At 44.5% G+C, this 17,790-nt stretch overlaps 1 protein-coding gene across 1 annotated transcript in view; it reads left to right on the top strand.

Annotated features, from left to right (window-relative positions):
* Window positions 1-17,790, top strand: part of LOC124622861 (putative methyltransferase NSUN7) — a 160,939-nt gene that overhangs the window by 47,372 nt on the left and 95,777 nt on the right. The window contains exon 5 of the mRNA XM_047148655.1: window positions 6,395-6,581. Coding sequence (XP_047004611.1) covers window positions 6,395-6,581 — 187 coding nt within the window. The remainder of the gene's footprint in view (window positions 1-6,394; window positions 6,582-17,790) is intronic.

The raw sequence follows: 17,790 nt of genomic DNA, 5'->3' as shown, positions 1-17,790 counted from the left end.
GGTGCCAGTTATTCGGCAAGTGTGTTCCAGCTGGATATCCAGTAATGGTGGCTGTTTAACAGGGGCTCACCTGTACTGTTGTCTTTGCGTCAACTTCGCCATAGATGATAGGTCCTTACAAGTATGTCTTTTGGTCTTTTATGTTGCCATCTACGGTTGTGGTCGTAGTTCCCAGATTCAGAACAAACGGGTTCTGTGAATGTCTAGAGTTTCTGTATATAGTCTTGTGGTGAGTTTGTGGATTACCTCCGTGAGAGTCTCAAGTCGGTATTCCCGGTGAAGGTCCGCGATGCGTGTGTATCGTGGAGCATTGCTTATAATTTTGAGTACTTTGTTTTGTATGATCTGCAGACGGCGCAGGCGTGTGGGCGCAGCGTATCCCCAGACAGGGGCTGCGTACGTCATCAGGGGTCGAATAAGTGTCATGTAAATGGACCTCGACACCCTTATGTTCAGTGTGCTACGCCTGTTGAGCATAGGGTAGAGCTGTTTGAGCCTCGCGCTTCCTCGGTTGGTCATGTGTTGTATGTGGTCCCCCCCCCAGAGTAATTTCCGGTCCAGCCAGACACCGAGATCCTTTCTCACGGAAACGTATTGGGCGTGCGTGTAGAGTTATTGGTCTGCAGTATCGGTGTTTGCGCAGTTGCTTCGGTCTTCTAGTGAACAGAACGGATTCGCACTTGTCGATGTTTACTCTAACACGCCACTTCTCTAACCAAGGATCAGCCACTCTTAGTGCGGTCTGTAAGCGTGACGTAATGTTTGATGGCTTCCAATCTTGCGCGAGTATGTCTGTGTCATCTGTGTAGATTGCCATCGTTGTGTTGTGTGTGGCTGGGAGATCGTTTATGTAGAGGTTAAACAGTAGGGGCCCTAGGATGCTTCCCTGGGGTACTCCCGCGTGTGTACCGTGTCGTGTTGATTGTTTTCCCTGCACGTCAGTGTTGAAACGCCTGTCTGTGAGGTATGAGTCTATGAGACGCACCAGCCCGTCAGGGAACCCCGCGTCGCTGAGTCTGCGAATGTGGCCGTTGTGCCATAGGAAAGTACCTAGGAGGCGCGTAGTAAAGCCCCGAGAGGGCGCAGGCAGAGGGAGAAGGCGCGAAAAAAATGTTCGAAATTCTGAAGTTCGATTAATTCAATACAATTACAATTGAGTACCAGAGTCGAATGCAGGACTTTGACGGAGGGTGGTTGGGGAAAGGCGGCAGAGCTCATAGAAAATTTGTGTCACCAAATTCTCTAGAGTAAACGAAGAGTCTTCTTAATCAGTTACAATACTAACTACAGTTGCGAGTAATTTTCGAGACAGTTTTCTTTTTAGATTAAGAAGAATTGAGTGTAGTTCTGGAGGAGGTTCAAACCCTATAGCCACTCCTCTGGATTCACCTCTGTAGAGTACTTGCCTGGTTTGTTAGCCACTGTCCTGGGAACATACAGGTGTATGAAACACGCAAAAACTGAAGAAATATTTTTGCAAATAAAATTCAAGTTTTGTATCTCGCTTTGTTCCATTTTACACTTCGCTGTCCAATGTCCTCACAGAAATCATTTGCATCTTGTCGCGAAGAATTCTACTTTTTGAATTCAATCATTTTTTCTATTATCTCTCCACCTTCTCTTTCAAAGATGGGCTTCAACCTAGAACCGTTGATTATAAGCTCACACACATGTCTCTCAGCAATGACGGGTTCAAAATGGTTCAAATGATGGCCCTGGGCAATATGGAACTTAACATCTGAGGTCATCAGTCCCCTAGACTTAGAACTACTTAAACCTAACTAACCTAAGGACATCACACACATCCATGCCCGAGGCAGGATTCGAACCTGCGACCGTAGCGATTGCGCGGTTCCAGTCTGAGGCGCCTAGAATCGCTCGGCCACAACGGCCGGCTGTTGACGGGTTCAAAAGCAAGAAAATAGATACAAAAAACCATTTTTTTAAGAATATTGACTTCTGAATTTTACAGCTTTTTGTCATTAACTGTGTTCATGTTTTACGATCACATATTCAATTCTGACAATTTTAAATAGGTTTTTACAACGAGTTTATTTATTTTCACATATAAAGTTTTTGATCAGACGAACGACATGGTTACATATTTCGGTATCATTTACTAATAAAATAGCATGAAAAGTACAATTTCACAGGGGCGTTATGTAAATCGTCTCCAAATGACACATTTCTCTTTAAAAATTAACAATAAAAGCGCAATTTACAAATAAGCAAAATTTATACATCTACTGAGAAAAAATATATCGTGACACAACAGTTAAATTAATAGAACTTCATTTATGAAAGAAGTGTTTATTTAAATTTTTTACACAAGTTCAAGAAAATATGATTGAATTACAGGGAAGGACCCCTATCTTACATGTGGTCAGAGTTTTGTTGGTTATTAATCTCCTGTACAGGTCGTCAGAGCTCAATACTGTTTAATGAAGTACAACATCGACTACCTCTTGATCACCAATACTAAACAGCCCGATCCACTCAATGCTATCGGCTGACGTAGTGTGAAGGCGGCAACTGTGGCTAAAGCAGCTGTCGCACTTAACTGAGCCAGACTCCTGCTTGCTTTGGTGTTCATTGTGCTCAGATTCAAAGTCCATAGTCTCCTCGGAGAAGAAACGCCCTGCATCAGTCCTAGCAGCGAAATGTCCCTCACGGAGCCCAGCGGCAGTCTCTACCATTCCCGTAGCATTCTGCCAAAATTGCTGCATCGTGTAGGCCACCTCCCATCCTTCATCTCGCAGTCGAATTATTTTCCCTACGTCGACATAACATTATATTTTCCCAAAGTGACAGACACATATACTTGGAATAAAACTCCCCATCCAAAGCATTCTTGCATTATCGTAAGTTACTTCTTGTTTCTGCTGCATCTGCAGACAGTGGGTCCTGCTGAATAGTCAGTTTGTCATGCCACTTTGACTGGGATCTTATTGTCTTGAACCACATAAGAAAATGGGCGCTGGATCTCCATCAGATCCTCCTGGGCGCTCCAGTAGGGCTTGGAACACGCTGTTATCGATTTTTCCGGTATCTGTCTGATGGTTCCAGTGGCATTGAGCGGCGCTTTACAATGCTGTCAACGTATTTCTAACCAATAGTACAGGACTAAGTGGTGCAGTTGTTTAGCACTGCTCCTGTTCACAGCGATTCTAGATTCGAGACCCTGACCTTGTTCAGCACGTGTCATTTCCTTACACAAGTGTGCAGTATGTAACAGTTTGTTGACTGGTGAGTGCATTTCACATGTCTGCACATTGGATGTTGTGCGCTACTTATGTTGGTCTTCAGCGTTCATAATATCCACCAGCACCTGCAGTTAGTTACTGGTCCCGGCGGAGGTTCAAGTCCTCCCTCGGGCATGGGTGTCTGTGTTTGTCCTTAGGATAATTTAGGTTAAGTAGTGTGTAAGCTTAGGGACTGATGACCTTTGCAGTTAAGTCCCATAAGTTTTCACACACATTTGAACACTACCTACCGAGATGCTGCAGGAGCGTCTCTGTTGCACCTGCTGTGTTCAGCCAAGCATTGCTTTGAAGAAGAACACGCATATCATTTACATTATATGGGCTGCTTGAAATCAGGCGGAAGCCTCCGGCAGAAGGAACCGAATGACAGCATTTGGTGGGAGATTCTGTTGCTCTGCGCATCTTTGTGTCCTCACTGTGCTCTCAGAGCTGAAAAGTGCGACGTAACGCGATCGACAGGACACTAGAGAAGCTGCGCAGCAAATCACAAAGCTTCATCGGACTTTCATTGTGGTTTTACTTTCGCGACCGATTGTAGGTTGAACGAAAGAAAAAGCGCTCGTATTTGTATTAAGTTTACCTTTAAGCAGCATTTGAGTTGTGGTTTGTCAGGCTTTCTTGGCGCCCCTACTGCAGATACACTTCTCGGGTTTGCCACCGGATTAACACTGTGCATCTCCCACAATATTTCTTCGAAGCAGCTTTTCGATGTTATCGGGTGGTGGTGGTCATTCTCGTCACTGTTGCAACGCTCGAGTGATGGTAATCGCGCCTCGGCGTCGAAATTTATCGTATCTGCAAGCAGGAATTGTGGGTACACGGAAAAGTGCTCACAGTTGCACGAAAGTAGTGTTCACAGGGCCAGTTGTCGGGAGACGAAAAGATGCCATCCCTCCGTGCGTATTAGGCGATGACGGTGCTGCAGAATGCTGCTGCGGTTAAAAGCCGAAATAACTTTGTAATGCTCTGCATCGGGTCAAAAATTGGAGGTTTTTGTGTCTCCCGTTTTAATTTAATGGCCGCCAGTGGCGAATTCCACGCAACACCTAGTTGAAATTCCGCATCCCTGTCTGCGGCCGGTCCGGCCAGTGCTGCTTAGCGCAGTGGTTTCCAAAAGGTGGTCCGCGGACCCCCGGGGGTCCGCGAGCTATGCCAAAGGGGTCCGCAAGATGCTATCAGAATAAAAAATATATTAAATATATTTCGTATGATAACAGATTTTTTGTTTTGGCCGCTTCCTGCATGAGCAGAGCTTTAGCGAACGCTAACTTCTGCGTCTAGCGTCTTCCTAGAGTGTAAGGAGATCGGCAGTGTGCATGAGCAACTTCTTATTCATACGGAAGTAAGATGGCTTTCTCGAGGTAGGATCTTGTCAAGGTTTTTTGAACTTAGAGACGAGGTTCGTTTCTTCCTTCTTGACACAAAGTACGCGGATATTCTCACTAATTTCTCTTGGCTTTGCTCATTTGCGTACTTAACTGATGTGTTTGAACACTTGAATGTGTTAAACTTCAGTTTACAAGGGAAAAATGTAGACATGTTCAAAGCTGAGGATAAGATTAGTGCTATGGTCAAAAAGCGTCAGATCTGGGCGTCAAGGACAGAAAACGAGTCACTAACTAACTTTTCTACTTTAAAACAACTCTTGGAGTCATCAGAGGGGAGTTTGACTGACCAGATCAAGATCATTGTAGCCGAGCATCTACGCAGCGTAGCCATACTTTTGGAGAGTATTTCCCTGAACCTGACTCTGACGACTGGATTAGAAATCCCTTCAGCTGTGAAGAAATAGACAAAATCCAAGGCCTCACTGAAGAAGAGCAAGATCAACTTGTGGATCTGTCCAGCTGTGGTACGATGATAAACATTTTCATCAGTGACAAAATTACGGACTTCTGGGCATCAGAACTCACGAACTACAAGAAACTTGGAGATAAGGCAATGAAAAAGATCCTTACATTTGCAACCACATATCGGTGTGAGCAAGCATTTTCTTCCATGTTGAAGAATACTCAGTATTGTAGAACACTCAGTATAAGGTCGTTTATTGAAAATTAACTGCACTTCTCGAACAATCACTATATACACACAAAGAAAACAAATATCATGTAGACGACTATTCATCAAGAGCGTCGGTGAGGTCCGTCGGAGCTGGTCCTAGCTCGGCGAGGAACTGACTGTACTGCTGTTGCGCTGGCCTTATAAAGCTGGCAGAGGTCGGCGGAGTACTCCATCTTTCCCTGTGTCTGTGAGGCGACCTCTGCAGAAAAAGGTTCGCATTAGTCTCTAGGAAGTTCTGTTTATTTTGAAGAATTGTCTTCCTCTCGGTTGCGCCTGCAACTGCTTGTGTATGTTATATGGTACACAGGGGTGTCTTGAGTGTAGTCTGCCTGGCAGACATGCGGTCGGATTTCAGAGTGAAAGTTTCAAGATTGGAACCTAATATTTCAGAAATAATGGACTCAAGGTCAGATTGAACTCATCTCATTAAGAATTGAAAATTAAAACTAAGTGTCTACTGATTGGGCACTCTGTTGTAACTGTATTTTTTCAAATAAATAATACCTTGTATGAAATTAGTATTTTCTTATTTTTCACACGTGTCCACTCAATGCAATCTCAAGTGTAGCGCACTTGAAAGACCAATACACTCAGTTTTAATTTTTTCCTGTCATTTTCAGTTCATACTCAATTTTTATTTTTTTAAGGAGTTTGTTATACTAAACAACCAGATTTGAAGACAAAGATTTTGAGCAATAATCAAAAATTGAACAATAACAATGAGGGCTAAATTGAAAAAGTTTTAAGCTCAATATTTTTCCAATGATGAATATGTCAATGTTTTTTCTAAGTACCAAAAATGGAAAAAGTATAAAAAGACTTAATTTGGCTGTTTTAGGTAATAATTGATACTGTGATGTAACAAGGTACCAGTCATGCTCGAGGAGGGGGTCCTCGAGAAAATTTTGATGGGAACCCCTGGCTTAGGGCATGCCACCGCTGTAGACGTATTCAGCATTCGCTGTCACTTGTGGGCCGATAAAATGCTCGAAATTGCCTCGACTGTTGGAGGGCAAAGTCTACGTGACAGGCATCGATTACAAAATGAGAGCGCGTGGTATATGTTACAGAGACAAGGTGCCCCTGCAGCTGCTGGAGGAGGCGGGTCTGCGGCCGCTGGCGGTGGGCGAGTTCCACCTCACACGGGACACCTTCACGGCCGACGGCGCCTGTCCCAGGGTCATCCTGTTCCACCCAGACCGGCGCGCCGACCTGGCCCAGAGCCGCGTCGTGCGCGACTACCAGCTCATCCTGCAGGTACCAGGGATGTGCTGTCCCTGAGTAGCCTCCATTTTTAAGCCTATGTTGTAAATGTATCTTCACATGGGTCACAGAAATTGCATATTGACAAAAATATAGCCCAGCAACATTGCCGGTAATAGAACTGCAGCTACATATTCGGCAACATTGTCGGCAACTGTTGCCGGCAATGTTTGCGCGAGAAGTATTTCCAAGGATAACATTGTGGCCCCGAAATGGACGAAAGCTATTGGAATGATTTGAAGTGGAATGATCATACAAAATTAATTGTTGGTAAGCCGGGTGCCAGGTTGAGATTCATTGGGAGAGTCCTTAGAAAATGTAGTCCATCAACAAAGGAGGTGGCTTACAAAACACTCGTTCGACCTATACTTGATTATTGCTCATCAGTGTGGGATCCGTTCCAGGTCGGGTTGTCAGAGGAGAAAATCCAAAGAAGAGCGGCGCGTTTCGTCACACGGTTATTTGGTAAGCGTGATAGCGTTATGGAGATGTTTAGCAAACCCAAGTGGCAGACTCTGCAAGAGAGGAGCTCTGCATCGCGGTGTAGCTTGCTGTCCAGGTTTCGAGAGGGTGCGTTTCTGGATGAGGTATCGAATATATTGCTTCACCCTACTTATACCTCCCGAGGAGATCACGAATGTAAAATTAGAGAGATTCGAGCACGGAGGCTTTCCGGCAGTCGTTCTTCCCGCGAACCATACGCGACTGGAACAGGAAAGGGAGGTAATGACGGTGGCACGTAGAGTGTCATCCGCCACACACCGTTGGGTGGCATGCGGAGTATAAATGTAGATGTAGATGTAGAAATGAATCCGGCTCTTCTGTATTTGCATTCCACGAGAAAAAAAGTTAACAAGAAAAAGAGAAAACGAGTTTTTCCAACTTCGCGGATTGCTTCCGAGACTAACTCCTGGCGGAACGATGCTCAGTGCATACAGAGATGGCAAAAATTTGGATACACCAGAAACTCAGCTCATTACCCTGCCTAATACGGTGTAGGAGAACCGCTGACGTTCAAAACACCTTTCAGTCGTCTCGGATTGGATAAGTATGGGATCTGTACGATTTTCAGGGGAATCTTACGCCATTCTCCCCTAAGGTTATGGCAAGTTCACGTAACGTTGAGTTGGATAGCGTTCACGCGCACTTCTCTCCAAAGTGGTGCACAAAGACTCAATAATACTGACATCTACATCTACGTGATTACTCTGCTATTCACAATAAAGTGTCTGGCACAGGGTTCAATGAACCACCTTCAAGTTGTCTCCCTACCATTCCACTCTCGAACGGTACGCGGGAAAAACGAGCATTTTTCTGTGCGAGCCCTGATTTCTCTTATTTTATCGTGATGATCATTTCTCCCTACGTAGGTTGGTGCCAACAGAATGTTTTCGCAATCGGAAGAGAAAACTGGTGATTGAAATTTCATGAGAAGATTCCGTCGCAACGAAAATCGCCTTTGTTTCAATGATTGCCACTCCAATTCACGTATCATGTCGTTGACACTATCTCCCCTATTTCGCGATAATACAAAACGAGCTGCCCTTCTTTGTACTTTTTCGATGTCATCCGTCAGTCCCACCTGATGCGGATCTCACACAGCGCAGCAATATTCCAGAATTGGGCAGACAAGCATGGTGTAAGCAGTCTCTTTAGTAGACTTGTTGCACCTTCTAAGTGTGCTGCCAAATGGTCCTCAGCTCGTGGTCGTGCGGTAGCGTTCTCGCTTCCCACGTCTGGGTTCCCGGGTTCGATTCCCGGCGGGGTCAGGGATTTTCTCTGCCTCGTGATGACTGGGTGCTATGTGCTGTCCTTAGGTTAGTTAGCTTTAAGTAGTTCTAAGTTCTAGGGGACTGATGACCATAGATGTTAAGTCTCATAGTGCTGAGAGCCATTTGAACCTTTTTTTTTCTGCCGATTAATCGCAGTCTTTGGTTTGCTCTGCCCACAATATTATCTATGTGATCGTTCCAATTTAGGTTATTTGCATTTGTAATCCCTAAGTATTTAGTTGAATTTACAGCCCTCAGATTTGTGTGACTTATCGCGTAATCGAAATTTAGCTGATTTCTTTTAGTACTCATGTGAATAACTTCACACTTTTCTTTATTCAGGATCAACTGCCACTTTTCGCACAATACAGATATCTTATCTAAATCATTTTGCAAGTCGTTTTGATCATCTGATGACTTTACAAGACGGTAAATGACAGCATCATCTGCAAACAATCTAAGACGGCTACTCAGATTGTCTCCTATGTCGTTAATGTAGATCAGAAACAATAGAGGGCTTATAGCACTTCCTTGGGGAACGCCGGATATTACTTCTGTTTTACTCGATAACTTTCCGTCTATTACTACGAACTGTGACGTTTCTTACAGGAAATCATGAATCCATTCGCACAACTGAGGCGATACTGCGTAGGCACGGAGTTTGGTTAGAAGACGCTTGTGAGGAACGGTGTCGTAAGCCTTCTGGAAATCTAAAAATATGGAATCAATTTGACATCCCCTGTCGGTAGCACTTACTACTTCATGACAGTAAAGAGCTATTTGTTTTTCACAAGAACGATATTTTCTGAATCCGTGCTATGTGTAAAGAAATCGTTTATTCTAGGTACTTCATAATGTTTGAATACAGTACATGTTCCAAAACCCTACTGCAAATCGACGTTAGTGATATAGGCCTGTAAGTCAGCGGATTACTCCTTGGTGGGTATTGGTGTGACTTGAGCAATTTACCAGTCTTTAGGTACGGATCTTTCTGTGAGCGAGTGGTTGTATATAATTGCTAAATATCGAGCTATTTTATCAGCATACTCTGAGAGGAACCTGACTGGTATACAATCTGGACCGGAGTGCTTGCGTTTATTAAGTGATTTAACTGCTTTGTTACACCGAGGATATCTACTTCTATGTTTCTCATCTTGGCAGTTGTTCTTGATTGGAATTCAGGAATATTTACTTCGTCTCCTTTGGTGAAGGAGTTTCGGAAAAACATGTTTAATGACTCTGCTTTAGTGGCATTGCCTTGAATGACTTCACCGTTGTTATCGCGCAGTGAAGGTAATGATTGCGTCCTGCCACTGGTGTGCTTTGTGTATGACCAGAATCTCTTTGGGTTTTCTGCCAGATTTCGAGACAGAATTTCGTTGTGGAAATTATTAAAAGCATCTCGCATCGCGCTATATTTCGAACTTCTGTAAAACTTAGCCAATCTTGGGGATTTTGCGTTCTTTTAAATTTTGCATGCTTTTTTTCGTTGCTACTGCAACAACGATCTGACCCGTTTTGTGTACCATGGGCGATCAGTACCATCACTTATTAATTTATGTGGTATATATCTCTCAATTGCTGTCGATACTCTGAAAACATTCCACAACTTTTCTACACTTACATGATCAGATCGGAAGGAGTGAAGACTCCAAGGCGTTAAGACCATTTTTATCAGCTTTTTTAAATAGATATGCTTTGCGTTTCTTTTTGATGGTTGTAAGTGTTACGGTATGCAGCCTAGCAGCAACTGCCTTGTGTTCGCTAATCCCTGTATTCGTCACAATACTCACTATTTGTCCAGAATCATTTGTTGCTAAAAGGTCAAGTATGCTTTCGCAACCATTTACGCTTCGAGTGGGCTCATGAACTAATTGTTCAAAATAATTTTCTGAGAAACCATTCAGCACAATTTCGGATGACGTTTTATGCCTGCCGCCGGCTTTAAACGTATAATTTTTCCAGCATGTCAAGGGTAGATTGAAGTCACCATCGACTATAATTGTATGAGCAGGGTACTTATTTGAAATGAGACTCAAGTTTTTTTAACTGTTCAGCAACTATAACTTCTGAGTCGGTGGTCGGTAAAACGATCCAATTAATAGTTTATTCCGATTGTCAGGTATAACTTCTATCCATACTATTTCACACGAACTATCTACTTCACTTTCGCTACAATGCAAACTACCTCTGACAGCAATAAATACTCCACCACCAACTGTATTTAATCTATCCTTTCTGAACACTGTTATATTGTTTGAAAAAATTTCGGCTGAACTTAATTCCGGCTTTAGCCAGCTCTCTGTACCTACAACTATTTCAGCTTCAGTGCTTTCTATTAGGGCTTGGAACTCTGGTTCTTTTCCAACACAGCTACGACAATTTACAGCTACAATACCAATCGTTTCTACAACTACCTTACTGTGTTTTACCTGCCCACGTTTAGACGGACGCCTTTTCTGTGGTTCCTTGAGACCCTCTAACCTAAAAAACCGCTCAGTCCCTTCCACACAGCCGCCGCTACCCGTGTAGCCGCCTCCTGTGTGTAGTGGACTCCTGACCTATTAAGCGGAAAACGGAAACCCATCAGTCGATGGCGCAAGTCAAGGAATCTACAGCCTACACGGTCACAGAACCGCCTGAGCCTCTGATTCAGACCCTCCACTCGGCTCTGCACCAAAGGACCACTGTCAGTTCTATCGACGATGCTGCAGATGGTGAGCTCCGCCTTAATCTCGGAAGCAAGACTGTCAGTCTTTACCGTTTCCGCTAGCTGCCCAAAACCAGACAGAATCTGCTCCAATCCAAAGCGACACACGTCATTGGTACCAACATGAGCCGCCACGTGCAGCTGGCTGCACCCTGTACTCTTCATGGCATCCGGAAGCACGCTTTCCACATTCGGAATGACTCTCCCCGGAATGCACACTGACTTCCTTCCCCTCCTTGGTAGCCATGTTCCTAAGGGTCCACATTATGCCCGTAACGTTTGAGCTCCCAACTACCAGCAAACCCATCCTCTGTGAATGCCCAGACCTTGCGGGTCGAGAAGCTTCCCGTGGAAAAGGGTGGACGATTGCATCCTGCTCAGAGACATCGTCAGCCACAGATAACGCCCGAAACCTGTTCATCAAACGAACCGGGGAGGCCCTACAATCGCTCCTCGGAGAGCTTATCGCTGCCTGCCAGACTTTTCAATGATCTCCCACTCCACCACGGGTGAGGGGTCAACCTCAGAGGAGGCAGTACCCAGGGCGGTCACAGCAGTGGACCGATCGGGGGAAACGTGGGACGTAGTCGACGTCCCTCGCATCCCTACATTCGATCCCCCACAGCCGCGCCCCCTGGCAGCAGCCTCAAGCTGTGTGACGGAAGCCAACGCAGCCTGGAGCTGTGAGCGAAGGGTCGCCAACTCAGCCCGCATCTTTACACAACAATCACAGTTCCTATCCATTATTGCAGTCGCTCCTGTTTTAAGTTCGTAAAAATGTGCAAAAACGCACGGTGTATTCGCCTTATTAGCAGGGGGGAAATCGAAGTGCTCTCTCACTGACAGTCTGACACTGAGCTGTTCTAACCAAACAAACAGAAGCCTGTACGATACGAGGGTAGATACAACGGTCGATAGCAACGGTGGTACTGTACACTACACTGTTATTGAAATAAAAGGTTGTGCCTAGTAAGCTCTCGAACACACAAGAAATTAGGAAAATAAACTAGTAACTACACAGATAACTGAAAATCTACATCTACACCTACATCTACGTGATTACTCTGCTATTTATAATAAAGTGCCTGGCAGGGGGTTCAATGAACCACCTTCAAGCTGTCTCTCTAGTGTTCCACTCTCGAACGGCACGCGGGAAAAACGAGCACTTAAATTTTTCTGTGTGAGCCCTGATTTCTCTTATTTTATCATGACGATCATTTCGCCCTATGTTGGTGGGTGGCAACAGAATGTTTTCGATATTGGAGGAGAAAACTGGTGATTGAAATTCATGAGAAGATCCTGTCGCAACGAAAAACGCCTTTGTTTTAATGATTGCCACTCCAATTCATGTATCATGTCTGTGACACTATCTCCCCTATTTCGCGATAATACAAAACGAGCTGCCCTTCTTTGCACTTTCTCGATGTCATCCATCAGTCCCACCTGATGCAGATCCCACACTGCACAGCTATACTACAGAATAGGGCGGACAAGCGTGGTGTAAGCAGTCTCTTTAGTAGACCTGTTGCACCTTCAAAGTGTTCTGCCAATAAATTACGGTCTTTGGTTTGCTCTACCCACAATATTGTCTATGTGATCGTTCCAATTTAGGTTATTTGTAATTGTAATCCCTAAGTATTTAGCTGAATTTACAGCCTTTAGATTTGTGTGAAATATCGTGTAAACGAAATTTAGCTGATTTCTTTTAGTACTCATGTGAATAACTTCACACTTTTCTTTATTCAGGGTCAATTACCACTTTTCGCACCATACTGATATCTTATCTCAATCATTTTGCATGTCCCAGAATGAGATTTTCACTCTGCAGCGGAGTGTGCGCTGATATGAAACTTCCTGGCAGATTAAAACTGTGTGCCCGACCGAGACTCGAACTCGGGACCTTTGCCTTTCGCGGGCAAGTGCTCTACCATCTGAGCTACCGGACTCACGGCCGGTACTCACAGCTTTACTTCTGCCAGTATCTCGTCGCCTACCTTCCAAACTTTACAGAAGCTCTCCTGCGAACCTTGCAGAACTAGCACTCCTGAAAGAAAGGATACTGTGGAGACATGGCTTAGCCACAGCCTGGGGGATGTTTCCAGAATGAGATTTTCACTCTGCAGCGGAGTGTGCGCTGATATGAAACTTCCTGGCAGATTAAAACTGTGTGCCCGACCGAGACTCGAACTCGGGACCTTTGCCTTTCCGCTGCAAAGTGAAAATCTCATTCTGAAAACATCCCCCAGGCTGTGGCTAAGCCATGTCTCCACAGTATCCTTTCTTTCAGGAGTGGTAGTTCGGCAAGGTTCGCAGGAGAGCTTCTGTAAAGTTTGGAAGGTAGGAGACGAGATACTGGCAGAAGTAAAGCCGTGAGTCGTGCTTCGGTAGCTCGGATGGTAGAGCAGGAGGTTTCATATTTTGCATGTCATTTTGATCATCTGATGACATTACAAGACGGTAAATGACAGAATCCTCTGCAAACAATTTAAGACGGCTACTCAGATTGTCTCCCGTGTCGTTAATATGGATCAGGAAGAATAGAGGGCCTACAGCACTTCCTTGGGGGAACGCCGGATATTACTTCTGTTTTACTCGATGACTTTCCGTCTATTACTACGAACTGTGACCTTTCTGACAGGAAATCACGAATCCAGTCGCACAACTGAGGCGATACTCCGTAGGCACGCAGTTTGGTTAGAAGATGCTTGTGAGGAACGGTGCCGAAAGCCTTAATAAGTCGCTCCTGTTTGAAGCTTGTAAAAATATGTAACAAGCGAACGGCGTACTCGCCTTATTAGTAGAAGGAACTAGCTGTGCGCTCTCGATGACGATCTAACCGACACTGATGACGGGGGTATGCCAGAGTAGCTGCGTAGAAGTACGGTCACAAAAACTGTCCTGAACGAAGGGAGCTGTGTGGACAGGAGCCTTGTTGTCTTGCACCACAGCTTGGGAACAAATATTGTACTAAGGGATGGACCTGATCAGCCCATGGCAGTAATGCAACTCCAGAGATTACCAATGGGGCCCAAATGAGGCAATGCCTCGATGTGGCTGGCCAAACCATCACTGAATCTCCGCCATGTTTCACTCTTAGACGTAAGCTCGGCCAGAAATTGAAAATAGTATGAAACAAGACTCATCCGACCAAATATCCTCCTTCCATGGCTCCATGTTGCAGCTTTATGGTTTTGGCACCACCATGCATTTATATCAGTGATGGGTGGTCGTGGAATTCCTGCTGGTCCTGCAATTCCCATCTTATAGAGCTACCTTCGTGTTGTTTCTATGCTGACCGGGTTCGCGAGTGTGACATTCAGTTCCATTGAGTTTGCAGCTGTAGTCCTTTTATTTTTGGTGACAATCCTCGTCAATGACCGTCCATCACGATAACACACACTTTCGTCCGCGTTGTGACTTAGCGGATGATGTTTTTCCGCTTTCGCTGTATGAGGTATTAATCTTCAATACTGTGTCTCTTGAAACACCGAATATTTGGGCTACCATTGTTACAGTAGTGCCCACCATACGAGCAGAAACAATCTGTCCACGTTCCAGTCCTCTTAGCGTTGACATAATGGACTCACAGCTACGCAGAACACTGTTCGAACCACGACTGACACAACCTATTGAGGGCATTGCACAATGCCGTTCGTAGTCTAATGCAACAGAGCCGCCACCTTCTGGTTTGGTTAGCTTATGCATTAATGTTCACGCTTGCATTTCTCGCGGTATTCCCATATTTTCGTCCAACTCCTGTATCTTTAAAAGAATACTGAAGTAGGATTTTGAATACATCGTAAAGGAAACTTTCTGGCAGATTAAAACTGTGTGCCAGACCGAGACTCGAACTCGGTAGTTCGAGTCTCTGTCCGGCACACAGTTTTAATCTGCCAGAAAGTTTCATATCAGCGCACACTCCGCTGCAGAGTGAAAATCTCATTCTGGAAACATCGTAAAGGAGTTCGTCCGGAAATTGTGAAGACCAATACCAATATGAAAGACTGTAGATCAGCTTACAAACTGATTGGCGATACCCTCCCATTTTTCGCTACTCGTGATTCGTGCAAAAGTTCGTTGTGCATTTTCTAGGTGCACTTCTGACCTATATGTCTCTTGGGACCAGACATTTGCAAATCTTTGGCGGAAAAAATCAAGGAATTCATTAACATGTTAAGTATGCCATGAGTATCCTGGGCCTGACAGCGTTCTTTTCGTTTAGGCAAAGTCAGTCCATGGGGACTGACAGCACACTTTTGGTTAAGAAGACGTCATTGCGTAGGAACGCCATTGTCTAGAGTAAAAAACAAATTTTTGAAGTTCCAGCATACTGATGGAAGATAGGGCCAGCAACCTTTTTTTTTTCCTTTATTGAGTTTCGATTCCCCCGAATGGGGCGGGCCGGCAGCAGCTTAGTACGCTTCTCTTCAGCCAACAGAATTTGTTTTAAAACAACGAAGATAATAAATAATGAAAGCAGGCAATGAAATTGGTGACTTAAACGGTAAAATGGCGGAAAATTCTGGAACTTAAAACATAAAACAAAGGGTTGGTGATGCTAATAAAATACACAGGAAGCAGAGAGGTAAAATAATAGACAGACAATTAAAAAACACGGCGACAGTCTGGTTTCTGTTTGCAAGAGATATAAAAATCACACCCAGTGACAGCATGATTTCTGTTCACAACACTTTGGAAAGACGCACAACACTGAACACTCACTTGAACACTGTACTAAAAAGTATGCAGAAATATGACACACCACAGCCGAGGGCAGATGGGGGGAACCTGGAGAGATGATGGGAAAGAAAAGGGGGGAAGGAGAGGAAAAACGAAGTGGGGGGGGGGAGGAGCCAACGGAGGACGTGGACTCATAAGAGTGGGGGGGGACTGGGCAGACAGGAGAGGGAGTTGGGAAAGGCAGAGGAGGGAATTGCAAAAGGAATCGTGGGGGGGGGGGGGAGGAAGGGAGGCAGAGAGAGGGTAGGTGGGGAAAAAACAGGATGGAAGGAGGGGAAGAGGGAGCCCCGGGAAAGGACAGAGGAAAGGAGGGGAAAATTATTATCAGAGTTGATAGGAGGGATAAATGGAGGGAGAGAGGGCATCATCCGGGAGGGGGAGAGGGCCGGATTTTCTTCCGATATCCGTCATAGTTGCGTGAACAGTGATTTCCTTGTGGTGATTGCTTTTGGACCATTACGTCCAATCTTCAAACCATGACCGTACATCAGTCGTCGTCAAACTTCGGCCTGCAGGTCGAATGCTACCGAATCAATTACTCGTGCTGCCCACGATTGTCAGCCATATTTTATAATAGTATGCGTCTAGAAACTAACAGCCAAATTCACTGGCAGAGGGTCACTGCCGTATTAGTCGATATAATAGGTAGAACGTCTTACTGTTTGTCTTCCAGTATTGACAACCCATGGAAGTTCGCGAGTGGATTCGTGAATGCGCGTTAGATAGACTATCATCTTTCAATGCAGTTCCTATTTGTAGCAAGGAACATGAAATTAAATTAAGCCCGTTCCAAAACAACGCATTGAGTAGAAGAAAAATGACCCTGAACACATATAGTAAACATTTATACACGTTCGTAGGCTTGCACGGCAGTGAACCGCCTTGAAGAGAATTGCAGCGATTCTGTAGAAACTTCTGCAATTTAGTTGTTTTACTAGTTTACAACGACGTGACTCAGTACCAAAAATTATTTTAACCAAAGTTTATGCACGTATCTCATTTTGCATAATGCATTTAAATATAAGTGCAGTTACTGTTATAAACCAACTAAACATCTGCTCACAGAGAGGACAAACAACACGTCGTCAGGCAATTACATTGTTACAACTGTGGGATTGCTGAGGTGGCATCTGTCTCAGAGATAAGTCGACACAAAATGCTCTGAATGGTGCCGACTTTTAACGATCAGTACTTGGGGCCGGAGGCCAATTTATAGCGCCCTTTGTGGAGTCTGTTTGGGATTCGTAATGTATTAATTTATGTATGTTACTAATTAATAATAAGACGAGTATATATGCGGGCCAAGTGCCGCTCAACAATGTCAGAATTGTCTCCTGAGCAAAAATGTTTGATGACCACTACTTTGGATCGTCTCTCAAAAGTTCAATCCTCGTCGACGAACCAAACAAAAATTTTAACAAAAGTATTATGATCCTGGTGAAACACTGTAAGAGGCGACCAAAATGTTTTCGTTCGAAGGCCATACTAACCCATTGCCTACATTTTGGTGCTTATACACTCGCGTCAGAGTCGCGCTGGGTTGCATATTCAGTGCAGCAACGCCCCGAAACGGAAACTTTTTTATCGTCTCTTATATGTATTGATGGGTCTCTACGACCATTCAAAGGACGAATTACATTCAGGCAATACTTGAAACAAAAGAGACTCAAGCGTGGCATCAAAATGCTTAAATTGTGGACGATAGTAGATACTGCGATAGTTTTCGAATAGTAAAAAAAATACCACACCAACAAATGTTGTGATGAATTTGTGTCAGAATGTTCGGTTAAAACTTACGGGATATTAATGCTAGAGCCCCCTCAAGCCTAAGTGTCAGTAGGCGTTTTAGCTCGGAAGATGTGTCCCGCAGTGGGACACCAAGCGTCAGGAAGATGTTTCATACATCGACCACGGCATCTCAGCCAGGGAGTTTTTACTGAAGAACACGCCAGCCGTGAAAACCTACATTGGATGATTGTGT

The sequence above is a fragment of the Schistocerca americana genome, chromosome 7 (assembly GCF_021461395.2).
Source record: "Schistocerca americana isolate TAMUIC-IGC-003095 chromosome 7, iqSchAmer2.1, whole genome shotgun sequence".
In the NCBI taxonomy this organism is placed as follows: Eukaryota; Metazoa; Arthropoda; class Insecta; order Orthoptera; family Acrididae; genus Schistocerca; species Schistocerca americana.
The sequence above is the reverse complement of the archived record's forward strand: the minus strand, read 5'-3'. Positions and strand labels throughout refer to the sequence as shown.